The sequence below is a fragment of the Sinocyclocheilus anshuiensis genome, unplaced genomic scaffold (assembly GCF_001515605.1).
Source record: "Sinocyclocheilus anshuiensis isolate Anshui unplaced genomic scaffold, SAMN03320099.WGS_v1.1 scaffold86, whole genome shotgun sequence".
Classification (NCBI taxonomy): domain Eukaryota; kingdom Metazoa; phylum Chordata; class Actinopteri; order Cypriniformes; family Cyprinidae; genus Sinocyclocheilus; species Sinocyclocheilus anshuiensis.
The window spans coordinates 2,970,312-2,994,923 of NW_015547662.1; the positions used below are offsets into that span (position 1 = coordinate 2,970,312).

The following is a 24,612-nucleotide window of genomic DNA, read 5'->3' on the forward strand; positions in this document are numbered from 1 at the left end:
CACATTATGGTTTCTTAAGACAACACTGGCGTCAAACGATGCCAGACAAAGTGAGAGACGTGTGGACACGGTGACCATCATGCCCACAACACCATTCTCAATTCCTGTAATCCTCAGTTTCAATTCTCTATGAAAACATGCTGCAGTAAAACTTTCCTGCAATCATTCATATAAAACACACATAATGATTTAGCTCTCCTGACTTGAAACTACACAAAATAGGCATTAAATAACCCAAACTATCAGTGTTGTTTAAGTATTATTTATAGTATTCATTAATATTTTGAATTAGCTTGTGTTTACATTTTCATTTTATTAGAATTTTTATTAAAAAAAATTGTTTTTAAATATCTATTTACTGCTACTTTATTTTATTTAAATTAGTTACAAATGCAACATTTCTATGTTTACATTTTTCAACTAATATTAATATTTTATTTTATTTCAATGAATGAAAACAATTTTTAATAGTTTTAGTTAACACTTAACAAAACAGGAAGAAAAATTAAGGTTAATTGAATACACACAATCAAACACATCACATATTGAGCATTTTTGCATACACACGCACACATAACGAAGTGGACAAATCACAAATGCACACACACACCTGACCATGATCTAAAGCACTTCAATTCTTTTTACCATAGTATCTACACTGAACACATAAGAGCATTGGGATGAACCACAAATGCTGATGACATCTTGAGGTTTCTTATCTTGCAGTCTGAACTCTTCACTCCTGAAGTTAATCTACTTACTGCAACACAATGTGACCAGGCCTGATCAAACACAATCTGCTGATACAGACACACACAGCTGATGATCTGCTAAAAAATGCCTCCAGTAAGCACATCACTGATGTCTCATCACTTTCTCTTGATGAGGTTTCTGTGAGAAATCTGCACATGGAGAATCAAGATATCTGCCACTGACTGGAGAAAAACGGGAAACTTTCTGATAACAGTAACACGCGCAGGTCTGGGCCCACCCTAATAGCAAACATAAGGCTGAAGAAGTCGAGTCCAAAGACCAACACAGCGCACTGTGACGCACAATTACATTTTACTCTATTTTACGCTCACTTGCATAAACACACAATGCTGCTAGTCAAATTACATTAGATGCTATTTGCATTTCAACAGTATTTTGTTTTTGTATTACAATTACTCTTGAGTATCCTTACAATAAAGTGAGCAAATATATGTTTTCTTCCTCTGAAGGTCATTGTTGCCACTCAAAAAGGACGTAAATTAAACGAATGATTTAAATAAGACATCAGCCAGAACTAAGCAAGTGCCCACAAGCAGAAAACACACACATACTTCAGAATCTCAGTGGTCACAGACACACAGGCGAAAAAACACACACCTATTTACCTGCTTTTTCAGGTGAATGGATGTGTCCGAGTGGCAGTGTAGCTGGTGTGTGTACCATTCACACAGTCACACACACACACACACACACTCAGGCCTTCTGTCTGTCTGGCGTCAGCAGTTACCCTCTTCTCTCTCTCAGTCACTCTCTTGCTCTCACACACACCGTCTGTGGGGTAGAGGAGCAGAGTGTGTGATTGGAGGTGCAGTTGGTAAAAGAGTGTTTACTCAGTGCATGTGAGGGGTGGGGCAGAGCAATGGTGCCCCCTCCTACACATCTCTCCTGTATTGCTTTCTTTCTTTCTTTCTTCCTTTTCCTTGTCACACCCAAGAACCCTTCTCTCCCGTTTTTCTGGGAGCAAACGAGATGTCTGTGCAGGAGCGTGACTGTGTGCGGTGGGCTGTGAATGAGGTTGTCCATTGACTGAGCAAAAGTTCATTATAGGACTGAAAACTGTTCAGTCTAACCTGAAATCAATTTCCTGAATTCCTGCATTCAAAAACATTTCAAGACAAACAGTTTGAAGCTCAGCGGCCCTCATGCACATTCAAACCTAAAAAGGTCTGTGAAATCTTCTCATTCCTGTTCCTAAGAAACAGGTACTTACACGTTGCAGGGTGTTTTACTTTGCTTTAGTCACTTTGATAAGGTGGAAATCATTGATTCGCAGATGGGTTTGTGTTTGCGTGTGTGCTTGAGTGCATGTTACAAAAACTAGGCTGTGATGTTAAAGGTAGCAGACAGGGGAAAATATATATGTTACAGGAAAAAAAAAAATATATATATATATATATACAGTATATATATATAAAATATATAAAATATATAAAATTATTCATGTATATTTATGTTTGCATATGTTTACATTCTTCTATATAGCATTTATTTATATACATAAAGACATTTATTTAGTCAGAATACACTTTGTCTGGTCTGATTGTACACTACTATTCAAAAGTTTAATTTGGGTTCTGTAGGTATGTTTTTATTTTTTATTTTTTAATATTTATAATGTTACAAAATATTTCTGTATTAAATTAATGCTGCATTTTCTATTCACACAAAAAAAAAACTCTGAAAAAAATGCATCATGGTTTCCACAGAAATATTAAGCATCATGACTGTTTTCAAATTACAATAATAATAAAGTGTGTTTCTTGAGCACCAAAGCAGAAAATTACAATGCTTTCTGAAGGATCATGTGACACTGAAGACTGGAGTAATGATGCTGAAAATTCAGCTTTGCATCACAAGAATGAATTACATTTTAAAATATATTAAAATAGAAAACTGAGATTTGAAATTGTAATAATATTTCACAATATTACTGTATTTTGGTCTAAGAAATGCAGCCTTGGTGAACATAAGAGACTTTGTGTAAGAACAAAACAAAATTATGCTATAAAAGCAACACTTTCCTTTATAGCCCACAAACTGATACTAAAATCTTGAAACGTTGAAAAAGCAAAGTTCACGGTCATGTTATTTATCAACTCTCTGATTATATTTTCCTGCAGAGTCAGTAAGATGTCATATGATGATGGTCACTTGTTACACATTCAGCTGTAACTACTAATCATCATGGTGGTGGGATGAGGGAGGGAAATGAGACAAGTGCGACGGGGGACGTGCATAAACAGGAAATTACAGTGTGCTTAAGAGGCAAAACAATTTTTGTTCTAGGTGGTTGGCTGATCACAAGAATCCCTAGTAGCCACACAAAATAAACACACACACACACACACACAAAAGGGTGGCAAACCAGTTGGATGGATCCATCAACTGTCTACAACAGTCCTGAGCTCAGAATGCTAGTGTACACACATTAATTCCCAAGGAAACATTTCCGAAGTTTATTCCCATTCGCTCAAAATGCAACCTTGAGATGTAAAATAGCACCATCAGTTATCTTTTAAATCATTAGCAACATTATAAAACCTGGGCACATGATGCATTGTGGGTAGGTCATAAAGCAGGGTGAGGCTGTATAGAGTCAACATGCCTTGAGAGGGTGCAAAGTCTGTATATACAACCTTATCAGTGCCCATTATACACATTTAAAACCTTGTCATTTATTGAGTTCCTTCTGTTCTTCCTCAGGATGAGTGTGTTTGTTACAGAAAAAGAGGGACAGAGTATTAGATAAATATGAAACTTATTAAATATATCTTCAAGGGACCATGGATAGAAGACGTACGTGTGTGTGTGTGTGTGTGTATTTGGGGTGATAATGATAGAAAAAATTGTGTTTTAGTTTTGCACATATCGTGTCACACATTGCCGGAAACGGTAACTGGAAAAACAGGTTTAACTCAAACTTCAACACTGTACGAATACATAAATACACCAAAGACACACACGGACACGCAAACAGACATGCGCTCTGACTGTCTATGCTAGTAATACATTTGACCTACAGTAGATCTCTGAGTCAAGGTCATCTGATGGTGACTGCGCCAGTGGCTCAACCGCCCAAGAACTTTAAATAACTCAAGACACGGAAGAGCCATATCGAAGTGTAATACACAGCGTGATTTTAGACCAATGAGATTTCACAGTAGGCAGGGCTACAAAGTGCAATGGTGCACCAATAGCAACAGAATCTCAGATTTACACAGAAGACAAAAGTTTGTTCACTCTGATCTGTGTATTAGCACAGTACTAAGATACTGGACCAATAAAGAATCTAAGCTTCATAGATTTGAAGAACATAAACTTCAAAGCTGCATTTTTTATATACAGTATGTTACAGCAAAATGGAATAGATAGTATATTTCCACATTTTAAAATTATTATTAGTTGCAATTTCTGATTTATTCAAAAAAGAGAAGACCTAAGAATGTGACGTCTCATATTTTTAATAAAACCGTTATGATTTTTGTCCCTCCATTTGAAGTCCATTCTACCAAAATTTGACTCTTCAAAAAATTCATAGATATTGTAAAAGTAATCCATTTGAATCAAGCAGTTCCAAGTCTTCCAAAGAGACATCAGCGTTTTATATGATGAACAGGTATAATTTAGGCTTTTATTCACATATAAACATCAATCAGCACATATAGAGCACATCAAATATGGTAAACAGAAGCTCAACCATACTTGGCTGATGCACAAGAACAAACCTAATTGGTTCTTGCACATCCAAAGCACATTTGAGCTTCCATTTACCATAAACTATGTGCTCTATATGTCAATGTTTATTTGTGAATAAAAGCCTAAATTATATCTGTTCATCATACAATACGACCATGCCTCTTCAGAAGACTTGGATTAAACGGTGATTCCTATGGATTACTTTTACAATGTATTTAAATGAACAGACAGAAATCTCCCAGGTTTCATTAAAAATATCTTTATTTGTGTTTCAAAGATGAGTTAAAGTCTTATGGGTTTGGAACTAAGGTGTGTAAAGGTCACACTTTAGTTTGGGGACCAATTCTCACTAACTATTAGCTATGACTTTTGCCTCAATAAACTCCTAATTTACTGCCTATTAATAGTTAGTAAATTTAGGTATGGGGTAAGATTACGGGATCTAAAATATGGTCATGCAGATTAAGGCATTAATATGCTAGTAATATGCATGCTAACTAGCTAATAGTGATAATTGGTCCCTAAACTAAAGTGTTACCTGTGTAAATAATGACAAAAATTGTAATTGTTTTTGTGAAATATTTCTTTAACTACTGCAGACTGTCTCTGTTGCTAATATTGCCTCAGATCGTCAACTCTAAAAATGATTGCTTTTCAGCCAAGTAACTGATTTTTCTCATTGCACATCGATTGAAGGTTCAGACAAAACTAAAACCAGTTTTTGAGAGGTTAACACTTTATGTAAAACAATGATGCAATGTATTATTTATTAATGTTCAGAGAAAAGTGTTTTAGTGGAAAGACAGGGTGTACTTACAGAAAAGGAAACATTTGTAAGTTTGTGAGTCTTCAATATCAGTGCAAGAGGGATGAGATGTTTTAAAGAGTTACATTTAAAAGAAGACAGACTGCTAGGGACCATTACGTTCTCTCACCCCTTCATTCCACACATACACACACAATAGCAAATTTACTGGAAATGTTATTAAGATGTATCAGTATTCACACACCAGTGCTGATTTTGTCCTGTTTGTTGCGATTTAATGGTAACACTTTACAATAAGGTTCATTAGTTAACTACATTATTTAACATGAACAAAGAATGAACAATACTTCTACAGCATTTATTGATCTTAGTTAATGTTAAGTTCAACATTTACTAATGCATTATTAAAATCAAAAGTTGTGCTTGTTAACATTAGTTAATGCACTGTGAATTAACATGAACTAACAATCAACGGCTGTATTTTCATTAACTAACATTAACAAAGATTAATAAATACTGTAATAAATGTATTGTTCATTGTTTGATCATGTTAGTTAATACATTAACTAATGGAACCTTATTGTAAAATGTGACCGGTTTAATGAACGGGGCCTATTATTACTCACTAAAACAAAGAAAAGAAGAAAGGGGAGAGAGAGAAGTGTGTAATGAAGCAGCATAAAAGCATTAGCAAGACAGAGAAATTGAGTGACTTGATTCAGACATGCAATACTTGTGTCACTAAGGAGACTAGTGTGTGTGTGTGTGTGTGTGTGTGTGTGTGTGTGTGGCACACGGTGGGATATCCCAAATTAAGTCTTTGGTCTAAAAGAGCTCCTCCCCTCAGGAGTCACTATTAATCAGAGTAGGAGAACCATGCTGAACACACACACACGGCTCTTCTAGTCTGTCTATAGAGACAGTGTAAGAATGCATTCATTGTGAAGTGCTGGTATTCGGTGTGTGTTAGGGAGAGAGATGGGAAGAAAAGCAGAAGGGAGAGAGAGGAGATTCTGTTTCACTTACTCTCTCTCTCTCTCTCTCTCTCTCTCACACACACACACACACACACACACACACGTCCAGATGTCTGTCAGGGTTAGAGTCATGCTGAGGAGGTCACATGATCAGTCATATGACTTTAAGAACACAGAAAGAGAGGTGACCTGACTTGATCTCTCTCTGTTTCCTTCTTTATATTTAATAGTATGTCTACAAGAAGTCAGAAAGGCTGACTGAAGTGCTGAAGGTGGATGAATAAGATATGCGTGTTTCCCACAAAGAGGAAACAAAACTAATGAGTCAATAAAAGACGTAGAATTGAGAAATGTCCCTAAACCTTACAATTCTATTCAATTTAGAGTTTTTGGGGATCAAGAAATGAAAGCGGCTGACTTATTTTAAGTGTTTGTTAGTTAGTTTGTTTAGAAATAAAGAATTTTTGAGAATAAGACTGGACAATATAGCAAAGAAATTAAAAATATATATATTTTGACAAATATTGACAGGTCAATTTTTATTTGTTGTCATCAAATGAAAGGAATATTTTTAAGAATTTTATTTTTATGCAGCAATATAACAATAAACTAACAAAAAGCTATAATTATGAACTTATATTTTTCAATATTAAATTAAAATATCTGCATTTATGAAAATGCTATAGAGACATTTTTGAGTCATGACACATCACAACAGAGTTGTGAATCAATTCGTTGAAACAGACAGATTGAACTGATTCACGGAAATGAACCAAACGCTGCAACTTTACATGGATTTTTGCTCCTGTCTTAATGCTCATACCCACCAAATATTCAACATTTTGAATCAGTTAATTAAAATAGAAAGTTTGAACTGACTGACAGAAACTAACTGATCTCAGCAACTCTATCAACATTTCTGCTTCTGAGGTTTAAACCAGAGATATAAGTAAAGCATCTCTGTCTCATCGTTCACTCTCACAATTCATGAGACAAAAATGATGATGTCTTTAGGAATTTTTATTAAAATTAAAAGAAAATTAAAAACATGAATGAATAAAAAGTGAAATGCATATAAATTCATATAAAACACATATGGACCTGAATATGCTGCCTTCTGAGAATCAGATAAGCAGCTGGAGTCAGAGAGAACTAGTTCAAGTCAGAGCCACACATCAGATTTCAAACACACACACACACACACACACACACACACACACACACACACACACACACACATGTTGTCTTTCCATGTTTTATGGGGACATTCCATAGGCGTAATGGTTTTTATACTGTACAAACTGTATGTGCTATTGCCCTACACCAACCCTACCCCTAAACCTACCCCTTACAGGAAACTTTGTGCATTTTGACTTTCTCCACACACACACACACACAAACACACTCAAGTGTATGCACTAGTGGGCCCCTTAAGGTCTGTCACCAAATAAACATGCTTACACATTTAACAGATGCGGTATTTAGAGTAACAACAGAGAATCACATGACCACTGAGACACGCACACACAGAGGCAGGTTGTCTTTTCTTTGTACTTCACCTCAGTGTAAATTCTTCTCTAGTTCTTCATTTAATTTCTTTTAAACTACATCCCCCACAATGCAAAGCCACAGCGGGTCGGCTCTCAAGACCACTGACCTCTTTACCCCCTACATGAAATAACCCATTCAAAGGCACTCACAGACATTTACCTATATATAAATAGGGACTCAGACTATGATTTTTATATAAAGATATTATAATTACTACTGCTAGACATGACTACTACAACTAACAGATTTTTTTTGTGTGCAATTTTAGAATAAAAATGGCTTATTTATGAATAATTTTTCCAATTTAAAAAGTCCCTAGTTCTCCACAAAGGGAGGTTTTATACGATTTAGCTCACTTCTGCGGGCAAAATTATACCTCAAGTACAGCTAAGCAAACACACCCACCCACATGCGCGTTTATCTAGTTATCTAGCTATTCTTCTTACATAAAGCTAATTATAATTGCAACAAACTAACTCTAACCCTAAAAGATACATTTGTTTATGGCATACAGTATTTGAGTCATTTTTTACCTTTAAAGAATATTTCAGGCATTCCTAAAGTGAGGTTTTTATCAGATGATATCAAGCTGAAGCTGAGGCACTTCCCTCTTACATGCATTAGGACTTAATTTCCACATATTGTTGGTAGAAAAACAAGATTCTACTGCTCTAGAAAAAATTATTTGCTTATGAAACAGTGATTAATCTTTAAAGTGAAGTGTGTGTCTTGTCCGTTCATGTTGTGCCATTCCCCTTTGAAAAAAAAAGTACGTGTACACTTATTACACAGAGTATGCCTTACTGTACATTGGCTAGAACGGGCATTGACGTCTCTCAATAGTTTTTATTTGTTGTTTTTTTCTCTTAGATTGAGCCATCTCATTGTCAGAAACCTGATTCTCTCACACACACTGAATTATAGCACACCCCCTGAGTGCAGTTACACAACACACACACACACACACACACACACACACAAAAGACCAGCAGAGCAACTTTCAACACAGTTTTCGCAACACAAGGACATTGTAACCTTACAACTGTAAGATGGAAAAGAGAAAGAAAAAGGGAGGGAGGGAAAGAGAGAGAGATGTCAATTTAACTCTATGAAAATAAATAAGGTCAGAGGGGAGAATCTGATCACTGGACCATCTGTGAGAAGATGACACACAGAGAACAAGGAAGGAAAACAGACAAAACATAAGACACTGACGGAGAGAATCACAAAAAGACATGCCTGAGAATATACGCACCTACCTGCGCTTTTAAGTAGCTGTCAAAGAGAATCTACGAGTAGCATTAATCAAAGGTACAGCAGATCAGCCACATTCATCCGTTTCTCTGTATTTCACCCGTTGTCGTGTCTGTTCTCACAGGTCGTGAAAAAACTTTTAAGTTTCTCTTCTTTTTCTCTTTTGGTTTCTGTCTCCAAACTGTTTCACTTCCCCGTCCCTGCTGTTCATTCCCCTGCTTGTCTCCTTCACTGGCAAGGAGAAGGAGGAGGAGGGAGAGAAAACGAGAGAGACCGGGCGGAGAAAGAGAGAGAGAGAGAGAGAGTAATTAGCACCCGTCTCTGTACCTGCCTCTCGCTGATATAATCTTCACATTCCTCCACTGTGAGGAGGAAAAAAATGAACAAAAAAATCTGTAGAAATACTGGACCAGTCTGAAATGCCAAAGGTCAAAAACAAATCTTTCATTAAATCTATATACAGTATGTAAGAAACATGAACTCTTCAGACACTGATAAAAAGAAAGAGCATGCATGCATGTTGGTCTGTGTCTACAGCAGTACCGGGAAATGTTTAGTCTCACATCTTTCTCACCGGGCTGGTCCCAGCAACCTGTTCCTTTCTCTCTGTGTGTGTTTATGTGTGTGCGTCTCAGAAACTCACCAAACCAGAATGCTTCCAGCCTCTCGGATTGGAAACGCTATCCCTCCCTCAACCTGGAGACAGGCCAGAGCAGCATTCCACACACACACACACACACACACACACACACACGCACGCACACACACCTTACAAATATCAGAGCTCACCATCCCATTTGGTTTCTCTGATTTATGCAATAAAGGCCTCAAAGTAACACAAAGATGAACACGTACTCTGTTCCTCATAGACCTTGGAATGTTTGAATGAAATTGAAAAAAAAATCTCTCCATCTCCAAAATAACTACTTCACCCAGTTTACTGACCTCTAGCTTGTGTGTGTGTGTGTGTGTGTGTGTGTGCATTTCGAATTAAATGAATTCATGAAATGTGGTCATACACAAGTTTTTTTAAAAGGTCATGTCCACAATAAATTTGTTAGAAATAACACTTAATAAATTCTCATTTCTCATTATAAACTTGCAGATAACACTTTATTTTATTGTCACATAGTTGTTACATGTACTTACTGTAGTAATAATGATAAATTATGCATAATTAGAAGCCATTAACCCAAAACCAAACCCTGACCCTGTAGTAAGTACATGTAGTTCATTAATATGTAGTTAATTAAAATAACCAACTAAAAAAGACATTTTAAAAAAAGATATTTGAAATACTCTTATTTCAAATATGAACATTTATTTATTTATTTACCATTCAATAAGAAACCAATACTTCCGAACTTGCAAACTTGGAAACATTTTTCAAAATATCTTTCACAGAGGAAAGAAACTGTTTTTTGAAGTTGTAAATAAAAGATTATTGGAGCACGCTTCAACAAGAAAATACTGTTCCAGTCTTTATTTTTCAAAATTTCATGTTCAGTGTTGAGTTCAATGTGTTACTTACCATTTCTTTGTACAGTAACTAATTGTGTGGGGTTTTTTTCTTTTGTAAATAAAACAAACTTTTTTTCTACGCCATTTTTTCTTCAGTGTACAGAATTGAAACAACTTGAGAAGTTTCATTTTTGGGTGAACTACCCCTTTCATATCATTCACTAATATATGCCATTGTCTTCCCAGGCAAACAAATAGTTCATCTATAGTCACCGATTAGAACGGTTCACTAAGCCATCGATTCCCTTAACTTGGCTGAAAACAAAAATAAATGAACCAACCCCCATGTGTGAAACACAAGTCTCTGAGAAGAGTTCTATTTATTATCACACACAGAAACGCCTTTCATACAATCAATACATTCAACACACCTTCTTCTCTCTCAATAGAGACAATACAGAGAGAAAACAAGAGACAGAGAGAGAGATCGGAAACACTTCCTCAATGCTGGACATGACAAAGGCTTGCAGGTGAATTACACATAGGTAAAAGCAGTAGGAGTGGACAAAATCACATTCCTCATCTCTGGTTGCAGAGTCACTATGCACTAAAGTGACACAGCAAAATCAACATGAACTAGACCAAGAAATATTATTTTATTATTGTGATATTGCTATGGAAGCCTTTTTCAGCCTCAAAGTAATATATATATATATATATATATATATATATATATACAGTATGTATGTATATATATATATATATATATATTAGTGCTGTCAAACGATTAATCGCGATTATTTCTCACCGGGCTGGTCCCAGCAACCTGTTCCTTTCTCTCTGTGTGTGTTTATGTGTGTGCGTCTCAGAAACTCACCAAACCAGAATGCTTCCAGCCTCTCGGATTGGAAACGCTATCCCTCCCTCAACCTGGAGACAGGCCAGAGCAGCATTCCACACACACACACACACACACACACACACACACGCACGCACACACACCTTACAAATATCAGAGCTCACCATCCCATTTGGTTTCTCTGATTTATGCAATAAAGGCCTCAAAGTAACACAAAGATGAACACGTACTCTGTTCCTCATAGACCTTGGAATGTTTGAATGAAATTGAAAAAAAAATCTCTCCATCTCCAAAATAACTACTTCACCCAGTTTACTGACCTCTAGCTTGTGTGTGTGTGTGTGTGTGTGTGTGTGCATTTCGAATTAAATGAATTCATGAAATGTGGTCATACACAAGTTTTTTTAAAAGGTCATGTCCACAATAAATTTGTTAGAAATAACACTTAATAAATTCTCATTTCTCATTATAAACTTGCAGATAACACTTTATTTTATTGTCACATAGTTGTTACATGTACTTACTGTAGTAATAATGATAAATTATGCATAATTAGAAGCCATTAACCCAAAACCAAACCCTGACCCTGTAGTAAGTACATGTAGTTCATTAATATGTAGTTAATTAAAATAACCAACTAAAAAAGACATTTTAAAAAAAGATATTTGAAATACTCTTATTTCAAATATGAACATTTATTTATTTATTTACCATTCAATAAGAAACCAATACTTCCGAACTTGCAAACTTGGAAACATTTTTCAAAATATCTTTCACAGAGGAAAGAAACTGTTTTTTGAAGTTGTAAATAAAAGATTATTGGAGCACGCTTCAACAAGAATATATATATATATATATATATATATTGTGAGAACAAGTAATAAAGTATAAGAAGATACAAAGTCACATTATGAAAACTAAAGTTGCAATTACCTTTTTTTCTCTTTAAGGAAGAAACAGGTTTTACATGCATCCCAGTATTGGACTTTTAATTTAATATGAGGGGGAAGTTGAAAGTTGTATTACAAAAATGAATGAATACAGTCAAACAGTTATCTGAAGCGGGATGTGCAGGCATGATGCAGCTGAGACAAAATTATAAGTGAGGTATACTTTATTGATCCTAAATATTCATTTGAACATGAAGGCAGGTGGAGAGCAAATTAAATGAATTATTCAAAGGAAAAGGAGAGAACATGAGAACATGTGGTAGGGTCAGCATGTTTTAGTGAGCAGTTTTTGTTCTGTTATGGGTGGATTTGAGACTCTGACCGTTAGAATGTTAATCTGTTTAAAGCCAATCACACTCCTGTCTGAAGAGGGGGAGTACAATCACACACACTCTCCCACACACACACACACACACACACACTCATTAACATGCAGCCCAAAAACATACACACAATAGGTCATTTGCAGGCCCAAAACATACATAAACCACCCCCTCAACCCAAAACACATACACACACCCAGAAGAAATATTTATTGCTCTGAGGTTGCGCTTCAGTAGCTCAACCTTAATGGAGTTTTCATTTAAGTTTCATTTTTACATACCCTTCAAAAGTTTTGGGTTGGTAAGTGTTTTTAACTTTTTGAAAGAAGTTTCTGGTTCATCAAGGCTGACAGTAATTTTATAAAATACTATTACATTTTAAAGTAAATGTTTGTCTATTTAAATATGTTTTAATTTGTAATTTATTGCTGTGATGCCAAACTCCAATATGCTGATTGGTGCTCAAGAAATATTTGTTTCTTATCACAGTTGGAAAAGGCTTGTGTTTTTTTTTTTTTTTGGAAACAATTATACTTTTTTCCAGGATTATTTGAAGTTTAAAAGAACAGCATATATTTTTAATTAAAAAAAAAATAAAAAATCAAAAGTAACATTATTGTAATGTTTATTGTTTCATACATTTTCATACAGTTCCCAAATGCACATTATTACAACAGTTAAACACGTTGCCAAAGATTTGTGATTTGTGAATTAAACAAAAAAATATATATATATTATTGTAACATTATAAATGTCCTTACTGTCACTTTTGATCAACCTAATGCATCTTTGATATATAAGAGTATTAATTTCTTTTAAATAAAACTTTTGAATGGTAGGAGAAAGTCCTAAAATTTCTTAGGAGAAATTAAAATTAAATGAGACTGTTTTTATTTGTTTGCAAATGTTCAAATTCATATTGAAATCTCTGACTTTTGATTGCAGAAACTGGTATCTTGGCATAACTGCAAATTTATGACATTGCAGAAATCTAATGTGAAATCTAGGGTAAAAAAAAAAAAATCAGGAGACTTTTGCAAAATTCTCAAATTTCTTCCTATTTAATATCATTGCTGTCTACAAAATATTTAGATATTTAGAAATATTGGACAAAGTGTCTGTTAAAAATGTTTAAATGCAAGTTATTTTTCAGACCTCATCATTGTACAGTTCCCAAATGCACATTTTTACATTTTTATTAAAACACAGTTTAAGAAAGATTTGTGATGTGGATATCAGCTCTACGTTTACTACAAACTTTCACACTTTAACAAAAGATGAACAAAGTGGCAAAGAGTATATTTTGACTGTATGAGGGTGACCTTGTCCTCTGGCTACACTTTTAACAAAACTGTTATCAAAGCTGTTCCCTCTTTGTCTCAGCCTTACACAGATCTCATGCATATAACTCTGTACTCTCAAATCCCATACACTGACTCACCCAAGATGGGCGTATCACAGAATCTCAATTCCTAACCAAGAAACTATGATGACTTCACGATAAGATTCATCCCCATATAAAACCTAAGATTCACACCTTTATGACTAAATGAAGTCTGATTTCGTCCACCAGACTATAAATCAACTCCACTCAGTTCACATATTTATATTGCACAAAATATACAACACTTAGTTTTGTTTCTTGAATTTGATTGGCCAAGCAGTGGTCCAACAAAACTACTGGGACTTTCACTGTTTGGATCACTTTGCTTTTTTCTGCCTTGTCTACTTTACTCTGACAATGAAAATAGTTCCAAATGAAGCTAAAACAACGGTTGCAAGTCACTAAGCAACAAACAAGTTGTTTAATTACTGAATAAATCAGAGTTTTGAACGAAATGCTTGCGTGAACAGTCGGCAATACCGTCTAAAAAAGTAAACCCACAACAAGTAAATGAAGTAAAATAGATGTAATCTGCAATAGTGTGTCTAAAAAGTAAATTTACAAATAAACAGCAATACTGCATCTAAAAAATAAACTTACAAGTAAACTTAGTAAAACAGACGTAACGTCACCTGCAATACTGCGTCTAAAAAGTAAACTTGTAGTAAAATAGATGTAATCACCAATACTGTGTTTAAAAAGTAAACTTACATTTTAGAAAGTTTTGCTTAATTTACTGCCTCTATTTTAACAAAATCAGCAATATTGTGTCTAAAATGTAAACTTACAAGTAAACTTGCAGTAAAATAGATGTAACAGTCTTGCAATACTGCATCTAAAAAGTAAACTAACAAGTAAACTTGTAGCTAAACAGATGTAACGTCACCTGCAATACTGCGTCTAAAAAGCAAACTTACAAGTAAACTTGTAGTAAAATAGATGTAATCACCAGTAGTTTAAAAAGTAAACTTACATTTTAGACAGTTTTGCTGAATATACTGCCTCTATTTTAACGTAATCCGCAATACTGTCTAAAAAGTAAACTTAAAAGTAAACTTGCAGTAAAATAGATGTAACAGTCTGCAATACTGTCTAACAAGTAAACTTACAAGTAAACTTGTAAGAGTCAGCAATACTGCGTCTAAAAAAAGTACACTTAAATAAACTTGTAGTAAAATAGATGTCCAGCAATACCGTTTTTTGCTGAATATAGCTCTATTTTAACATAATCGGCAATGCTGTATCTAAAACGTAAATTTACTTTTTAAACACAGTATTGCAGAATACATTATTTTACAAAAATATTTCCAAGTAAATCTAAAGCAACCATTGCGTGTGACTATGCAACAAAAACACCATGTTTAATTCCTGTCTAAAGTAACATTTACAAGTAAACTTGTGGTAAAAAAGACAACGTAATTAACTATACCATCTAAAAAGTAAAGTTACTTGACAAGTAAGTGACAAATTCTATCATGTAGAATGGAGACAGCGCTGTGCTGTTAATTAGAATATGTAGGTAAGGATGGTGTATGTTCCTAAAGGGGATATTTGGGTTGTGCGTGTGTAGGGGGAATGTGGGATGAAAGCAGGGCGCGCATGCTTAAACCTCTGCGCTGTTAGAACAATCGTTCTCCTCTCCATCTCGACCCGCTTTTCAGATTAAGTTTATTGCACAAATTCCACATCAGCTTACAGCACAATGTCTGTTCTAACGTCTTCAAAACACATGTAAACCTAGTTGAAAATAAGAATTACTACAGACAAATCCTAACCAAAATTCTAAAAGAAAATAGTTTTCCTATTAATAACAATAAGTTCACATTTGTGACACATTTACTTTTATCTTTGAGAATGTCATAAAATACGTTTTTGCGAGATTTTGCACATTTCTGAAGGCATCTTTTAGCAACTGTGTCCCCAGTGGATAGTTAGAATGTTCCAAAAGTTAGAAACACACACAGAGGCATGGTGTGAGAGGGTTTCATTCCAGTAAATTGTCCTGTTTTGTGTGTAAATGAGTGTGCAGGCCCAGCTGACACAACACTGAACATTCTGAGATAACACAAGCTTACTCTTCTTCCTCCATTCACTTTCACAAAGCCATCTAGTGGTGTACACAGTGACTCACTTTTTTTTTAGACTTTTCCATTTATTGAGTTCAAAAGTTTCTCCATAATGACCCAAATCACATGAATAGTCTTTGAACAGATGTTTTTTTTTCCTCAAACATTACCTCTTCATAGGACAAATACTGTCAATCTTTAAACATGGTTGGGAATATACTAGTAAGCAGCATTTTAAAGAATAGTTTGCCCCAAAATTTAAACTCTGTCGTCATTTACCGGCCCTCATGTCATTCTAAACCGGTTTGACTTTCTGTCTTCTAAAAACATATTTTAAGAAATGTTTTTTAATCCATATAATGGAAGTCAATGGTAACCAAAACTGTTCAGCTACCAACATTCTTCGAAATCTTGTTCCGCAGATGTCAGTTTGGAACATGAGGGTGAGCAAATCCTGAAATAATTATACTTTTAAGTTCATTTCAACATTAATATGGCAAAACAAGGCGCCACATTTTTTAAGCATAAATGAAGTGTTTAATGAAAGATCGAATTAATGAAAAATATATGTTTTCAAGGCAAAAATAATTTGGGCAGCACATCCAGACTTAATGCCAACACACCAGTCTTTCACCGTGACATTTATCACAATCTTCATTGCCACATGACTTTATTGACCTTGTATTTTGTGCATTTATGCATGGTATAATACTGTTACCATGTAATCTTATTACACAAATATGCAGAATTTGAAAAGATCCCAGAACCTTGCGCCACTTCTTTATACAATACCATTTTAAAAGAAAAGTCCAGCAAACTGGTCTTTTATATTCTACAGTTTCATTCCTTGCTATTCAAAGTAACTAGATTTTAGCAACAGTGTGGCAGGTTCTAGCAGTGCTTGCCAGCAGTTTCCATTAGATACTGTTTTCTGTACTTGGCACTAAAAGTTTCTTCTTGTGCCTTAAACACTTCAGCAATGACTTTTTGACAAATGAATCCTTTCACTGTGTTGATCACTTGTCTGCTATTTTCAGCAGCAAACGTATTAATAACCACAAACTATTGTTCTGAACGCTGAACATCATGGATATACTTCTGAGGCAGCCAGGTCAAAGGTCACAATGGTCACATTAGGGTTCAGAGGCCAAACCAGCAATGAACTCCACCAACGTACGTGTAGGTCTTCCAGACATTCCTTTTCTCAGGTATGGGATTTCATCCTTATTGGTCATGACCCCAGCAATATCGAGATGAGCCCAATGATCAGCCGTCACAAACTCTCTCAGGAAGGCTGCAGCAGTGCAGGCGCCACCTGAACTGTGAGGTCACAGACCGGTTCAACATCACGGCAACCAAAAACAAGCACAGTAATTACTACAGATTACAAAACAAACACACTGCTGTTCCAAAGTTTGGGGTTGGTAAGAGTTTTAAATGTTTTTGAAAGAAGTCTCTAATGCTCACCAAGGCTGCATTTATTTGATCAAAAATGTTAAATTTAATATTAGGAAAATTGTTAAATAATATTAGAATTGTATTGTTTTAATGTATTTTAAAATGTAATTTATTCCTGTGATCAAAGCTGAATTTATAGCAGCCATTAATCCAGTCTTCATTTTCACCTGATCCTTCAGAAATCAGTCTAATACGCTAATATGGTGCTTGAGTAACATTTTTATATTATGATCACATTTGAAAATGGTTGTGATGCTTAATATTTTGTGATACATTACTGTTTTCAGGATTCTTCGCTGAACAGAAAATTCAAAAGAACTACAATTATTTGAAATATAATTTTAAAAGGATAGTTCACCCAAAAATGAACATTCTGTCATCATTTACTCACCCCACTTGTTCCAAACCTGTCATTTCTTTCTTTTAGTAATTTCTTTCTTCTGTTGAGTACAAAATAAGATATTTTGAAGAATGATGGTAGCCAAACAGTTGACGGTAGCCATTGACTTCCATAGTATTTTTTCCCATACTATGGGAGTCAATGGCTACCGTCATGTGTTTGGTTGCTAGCATTCTTGAAAATATCTTACTTTGTGTTAAACAGCTGAAATAAATTCATACAGGTTTGGAACAGCAAAAGTGAGTAAATGATGAGAGATTTTCTTTTATTTTGGGGTGAACTATACCTTTAAACCTCTTTAATGTTTTTTTTAACCAATGCATCCTTGTAGAATAAACATATTCTTAATAACATACATAATAATGTAGATAACTCAATGGGCAAACGAGGAATGAAGACCCTTATAAAATGTTTTGCAAACACATTTCTCTTTCCGGTATAGAGATTTTTCCTATTGAAACAAGAAGTTGGGGCAGGACATTGAAAATCACATTTGGTTCGAGTATGTACTGTATTTGATACAAATTTATATAAACATTATATGTGCACTACAAAGTATGAGTGTGTTGTATGAATAACATTTGGACATGTTAACATTGCCTTTTCACGTAACATACATAGTGAAGCTGACACTTGGACTGCATTGTTTTTTTTGTTTTGTTTTTTAATATCCCAATATCCTTTACTTCACATAACTAGTAACTAGTCCAGTTGAACTAAAGGAAGGGAACATGTGAAAAAGAATAATACAATGTGTGAAACAGCATGTTTGAGTGTGCATACATACCGGCTGTATTTTCCAACGTTGTTCAGATCTGCCAGTGCGTTCTCTGTTATTTGTTTGGTGTAGTGCTGAAACAGTGGCATCCTCCACACCCTGTCACCAGTAACAATGCTTGCCTAGGAGGATACACAAATCACATATGATGACATTAGCTCACACTAACATTAGCGTTGTCAATTAAGAATAGTATTCAAGTCATTTTGTGACATTGCTAATTACCTTTTGCAGCCGCTCCCACAGCCAATCAGAGTTTGTAAACACTCCTGCAGCAGCAGAACCTAAGGCCACATCCACGGCACCTGCCAGAGGAACCAAGACAGAGAGAAACCATTAATATGAGTCTATGTTTACTTGAAAGCATCAATGCAGCTTGTGTGTTGGTACCTGTAAGCGTAGCTGCATTGATTATTGCTCTGGGCTTGAAACTGTGAGCATAACACAGAGCATCAGCCAAAATCAATCTGCCCTCTGCATCAGTGTTGTCAACCTACCAAAGAAAAAAAGAAACTAACTACTTATTCACCAAGGACACTAGAATGATAAAAGTAAAGAATTTTGACATTAAATAAACAGTTCTTTTGAACTTTCAATGAATCGTATCAAAAATGTATCACAATTTCCGCAAACATATTACACTTTTTTTCAACATTGCTAATAATAAAAAAAAAATTCTTGAGCACCAAATCAGCATAGTAGAATGATTACCGAAAAATCTATTCTAATTTTACTCCAAAATTCAGCTTTGCCATACCAGATAACATAGGCAATGTTAAACAGTAATGCATATCGGTATTGTATGTGCGAGTGCAGAATACCTGAATGGTTTTGCCATTTTTGGCACGGACAACGTCACCCGGTTTGTTTGCTTTTCCACTTGGCATGTTTTCACAGAGTGGTGCCAAACCTGAAATAAGGAACACGAGATTAGTTTGTGTGCGAATGGTTGCAGTGGACAGTGTCTAGTGCAGTGGACGGACCAATGATATTGATTGGGAGTTTGAGAGCGGCTGCCGTCACGAGAGCGGAACACACAGTGGCTGCTCCGCCCATATCTGCTCTCATGGCATCCATGCCTGAAGACGGCTTCAGAGAGATACCACCACTGGAATGAGACAGACACACAAATGATTTGAGATTCAAATTCCCAACTACTGATGTTTTTAGGTTCTGTACAGATGCAGTTACCTGTCAAAGGTGATTCCTTTTCCCACCAGCACAAGAGGGGGCTGTGCAGAGTCTAAACTGCCTTTGTAATGCAGCTCTAGAAAGACAGGGGGCTCCTCTGAGCCTTTTGACACACTGAGAAAAGCCCCCATTTGCTCACTCTCAATCCAACACTGAGGCCTTAAAGAACAAGAGGTAAACAAATGCAGAAAAGTGATGTGTTGAGTCATCATTAATGAATAGAGTGATTGGTTTTAATGAACTCTGAGACTACCTCTTGTGGACAGCCACTTTATGAGCAAAGGGTGAGAGTTTCTGCTCTATAGTGTTTGCGAACGCTGTGGGAGTGATGTGATTGGCTGGAGCTTCCATTAGTCGTCTGGCCAGGTTCTGCCCATCCCCATACAAAACACCTTTCTGCCATGCTGCTGAATCCACACTGCAAAGAAACAGGAAAGAAGAAAATTAAGAGCCAGAATTCTTAGGATGAGTGTGAGGTGCAGCATGTGTGTGACTTTATTACAACTCATGCAATAAACTTCCTAGGAACTCATGAATATCTAAACATCTGTGTTTTATATACCTCCCATATGGTTGGGTCGTGACACGGACCTTCTTCTTGGTTTTGAACTCATCATACTCAAAAAGTCCGAGCACAGCGCCCTCTGCTGCTGACTGCCCATCTCCACAAGGGTCCACCTCGACATGAGCTACCTCCAGATCCTGAAGCTGCCTGCATCCCACTGTACAAACACAGGCAAACTTGTTAGGGCGATTTGAAATAGTGCATTAAAAAACATGTTCTCAATTTCCAACACATGTATTATGAAAAATACAAACTAATTGAATGAACTCAGAAAAAAAAAATGCTGTGGTCACAATAAGACATTTTTGAGAGAAAACAAAGCCTATTTTAGGACCATTTATGTATATATCTTTTTCATGACAGTTAAGCACATTGTGTCTATATATTTAACGTTCGAGTTTTTGTTGCAATTCCAATTCTTCTCAGAACTAGGGTTGCAAAAAGGTGGAAAATTTCGGAAACATTCTAGAAATTTTGGAAACTTTTCAGGATATTTTGGAATATTCCAGGGATTTTTGGAAAGTTTCTGGAAATTTTCCTATAGACCATTTTGAGGAATATAAACAATAGCATTTTAACGTAATGGTCAATGTATTTCTGGTTTTATGTTAATAACTTGCATAAGTTCTGAGAATCCAAAAAGGTCCACATTTTGATAAAAACTTATGACAGCCATGTTAAAATAGTTTTACGATAAGCAGGAAATGTTCATGGGTAAATGACATCATGGTATTGGAATTGTCTATATACTGTATATATATATATATTTTAGGGCTGTCAGTTTAACGCGTTAACTTAATTAGTTATGAAAAAAAAAATAACGCTAATGCAGTTATGCCTTAAAATTCAAGATATTGGTTCAAAAAATTCCCCTATTTATATCATATGATAAGAAATATCACACAAGCAGCAGAGAGCAGTATCATGTGATGTGATGACGAGTGATGATTTTGTCCCGAATATCGCAAGTTTGAATGTGATTTTATACAACAGTTCAGTAAATAAGAAGTTGATATTGTGTTATATTTTAAACACAATGTGTTTTTGCTCAATTTTGCAGAGAAAAAATTACCTTTAAAGCCATAGCAGAATTGTTGCGTGTCTCCGAGCAACACAGCGGTGTTTAGTTTCGCGTTTTGAACAAATCGTGTGAACCAATGATTCAAAGACCCAAGCGTACGCTGCTTGCGTTCAGTGGTTATTCTCCAAAATGGCGCTACGGTGATGCGGAGAGACACAGAGGAGACGAATTGTTGAATAAAGTCGTTATTTTTGTTTTCTTCACTTACAAAAAGTATTCTCGTCGCTTCATAACGTTACGGTTGAACCACTGATGGCAGATGGACTATTCTGACGATGTCTTTCATACTTTTCTGGACCTTGACAGTGTAATTTACTTGGCAGTCAATCGGACAGTCACAAGCCTCCCGGTTTTCATCCAAAATATCCTAAATTGTGTTCCGAAGAAGAACAAAGCTTTTACGGGCTTGGAACGACATGGGGGTAAGTGATTAATGACAAAATGTTCATTTTGGGGTGGAGTAACCCTTTAATTCCTGAATGAATCAGACGTTTGAACGAATCGAATTAAGACATTTACCGCCACCTGCTGGCAGATTTAGTTTCTTGTTTAGAGTATCATTTAATAATAATAATAATAATAATAACATTAAAGGGATAGTTCACCCAAACAAAAAAAAGAATGTATTTTGAAGACTGTTGGTAACAAAGCTGTTTTAGTAATGACTTTCATTGTATGAACAAAAAATACTGAGATGTTTCTCAAATTATCTTCTTTTATGTTCCATAGTTTATGTTAGGCCGTTGTGGCCTAAATGTTTACGTGTAATACATGTTATGTTGAATCAAATAAAATATTACTTTCTAAAGCAACAACTTGTAATGTCTACTTGATACTTTCTCATTTAACACAAAAATAGCTTTAAATAATCTTTTGTGGGTATTTTCATAGTCAATTTTATTTTGCGATTAATTAGATTAATTAATCAACACATCATGTAATTAATTAGATTAAAATTTTTAATCGACTGACAGCCCTAATATATATATATATATTAGTTATTAGTTTAAATATTAATAAATAATAAAACTAACATATATTTTTAAAAAACTACTACAAATGAGAGGGGGAAAAAAACATTGAGACCATTACACCAACAGGGATTTTAATGACATTGCATTCTAAATACACAGACATTAATAGAGTTGGTCCCCCTTTGCAGCTATTAATAGCTTCCACTCTTCTGGGAAGGCTTTCCACAAGATTGCAATTCAATTATGCATTACAGTAATAGAGAGCAGAATAAACAACATTCAAAACACATTAATTCTTCATTTTCTTTAAGCAAAATCTAATTTCTTTTGATTTGGGGGTGAAATCTTACTCTGACGTCATGTTCTTGGCAGGGCCTTGTGAGATTTAGCCGAACACAACAATGACATTTACCTGACACAGCTGCACGGATGCTTTCCTTACAGTTGTCCCAGTTCTCTTTTCCACACACACCTGTGCTGCTCTTACCAAGACCAACAACAACTACACTAGGGAAGTCCTTTAAAAGAAAAAAAAAACTTTGGTAAGGATCGACTGATATATTAATCTTGTCATCAAGCATCTAAAGGACATCCAAGATCATACAGATGTGGGTTCACACCTGATGTAAACCATAGAAGGTCCTGCTTTTGCCTTTTTTCAGGAGAGGTCCAGATCTATAGAACAGAGAAAAGGAATGAAAGAACAGATGAAAAAACGAGAAGAACAGTAAGGATCAGTGTTGGGGGTAAACGCATTACAAGTAACGCGAGTTACGTAATCAGATTACTTTTTTCAAGTAACTAGTAAAGTAACGCATTACTTTTTAATTTACAAGAGAATATCTGAGTTACTTTTTCAAATAAGTAACTCAAGTTACTTTTTTTTTCCAATTTATGCATTACTTTTAAAAGTAACTTTCCCCAACACTGGTAAGGATGCAAAAGTCAAATCAGTGACTTACATCGTCAGCATTTCTGACAGTTTTCCTGAGATCGAGCTGTCAAATGCCGCCGCAGCCTCCGTCAAGCGTATCCCTTCATTGTCTGGCTGTTTCTCATACACGCCAAGAACTAAACCCTGAATAAACCCATTCAGACATAACAATAAAAACAAAACGAATGACATGTGTGTAAAGAGAGACATTTAGCTGATGATACGAGTCATGAAACTTACTTTTCTTGTACTGGAAGTGGCATGAGAGTCCGAAAAAAGTCTACAGTTGTGTTGTCGGGTTGCCGTAAGTAACACCCTTCTGAATGGTATCAACATCGTCTCTGAATTTATAAAAACAGATCAAATCAACCGTGATTCAGAAGATAATTCTTAGAAAGCCTTACACGTGACATTAGAAGGTTGAAAATCGCACACAGTCGCGGCTACTGACGTCAACAAAAGACGACATTTTATTCCAAAATAAAAGTCTCATTGACCCTAAAGGGACTTGGGACCTGCTTTGCCCTCTGTAATGATAAATATTTCGAAATAAAACAGATGTGTATTTTATTTGTGTAACTTATTTTTATTTAATGTGAAATTGAAACAATAACACCAATCTGTATGCTGTATTAAAATACAAAGCTCATATCGTAAACTGTCAAATAAAAACCGACATGTTTAGTTCTAACCTGTACACATTTTAATCGTAAATTATCAAACAGCGCGTTTAAATTAAATGTAAAAAAAAAAAAACAGTGAACAAAGTTGTTTTCATAGAAGATATGTTTATGGCCAAAATAAAATCAGGCCCCATTTCTGGAATATTGTGTCTAACTTACATCTTAAATAAAACCAGTATAAGACCAGTATTTCAATGGTGAATATGTGCAAACAACCTAGTTTACCAGTAATATGAGCTGGGTACTAGTTTGTCGGCTCCTTTTAAAGTTAAGTTTATTACATATTAATTTTTTGGGGGAAAAAACAGTGTGATTAGTCTCATCAAACATTACAATTTAAGGTACCACTGGAATAAAATGTCGTAAAAATAATGCAAAAAGTGCACAAAGATGAAGCATACAGCACAGACCACTTGCAACACTATTTAGCTTTTGCACACTATTTTGTAAGTGAACTGATGTGCCCCGTGTGTGCTTATGGCGCAGG

The 24,612-nt window shown here is 35.3% G+C and overlaps 2 protein-coding genes across 2 annotated transcripts in view; both read right to left on the minus strand.

Annotated features, from left to right (window-relative positions):
* LOC107702361 (RNA-binding protein 47-like) overlaps nucleotides 1–9,610 on the minus strand; it is a 24,861-nt gene extending 15,251 nt beyond the window's left edge. The window contains exons 1-3 of the mRNA XM_016504653.1: nucleotides 9,562–9,610; nucleotides 9,024–9,249; nucleotides 1,380–1,545 (exon numbers count right to left, since the gene is read on the minus strand). The gene's annotated coding sequence lies outside the window, so the exon portion shown is untranslated. The remainder of the gene's footprint in view (nucleotides 1–1,379; nucleotides 1,546–9,023; nucleotides 9,250–9,561) is intronic.
* A 7,448-nt stretch (nucleotides 9,611–17,058) lies between these two features.
* LOC107702362 (cytosol aminopeptidase-like) lies at nucleotides 17,059–23,922 on the minus strand. Its single transcript, XM_016504656.1, has 13 exons — nucleotides 23,683–23,922; nucleotides 23,471–23,586; nucleotides 23,129–23,183; nucleotides 22,921–23,026; nucleotides 20,451–20,610; nucleotides 20,142–20,306; nucleotides 19,889–20,047; nucleotides 19,681–19,805; nucleotides 19,519–19,607; nucleotides 19,088–19,190; nucleotides 18,923–19,002; nucleotides 18,707–18,819; nucleotides 17,059–17,381 (listed from the first exon to the last, which is right to left on the minus strand). Exons 1-13 carry the CDS (start codon nucleotides 23,776–23,778, stop codon nucleotides 17,195–17,197), a joined length of 1,554 nt encoding a protein of 517 aa, XP_016360142.1. The 5' UTR covers nucleotides 23,779–23,922; the 3' UTR covers nucleotides 17,059–17,194.
* Nucleotides 23,923–24,612: the final 690 nt, after the last annotated feature.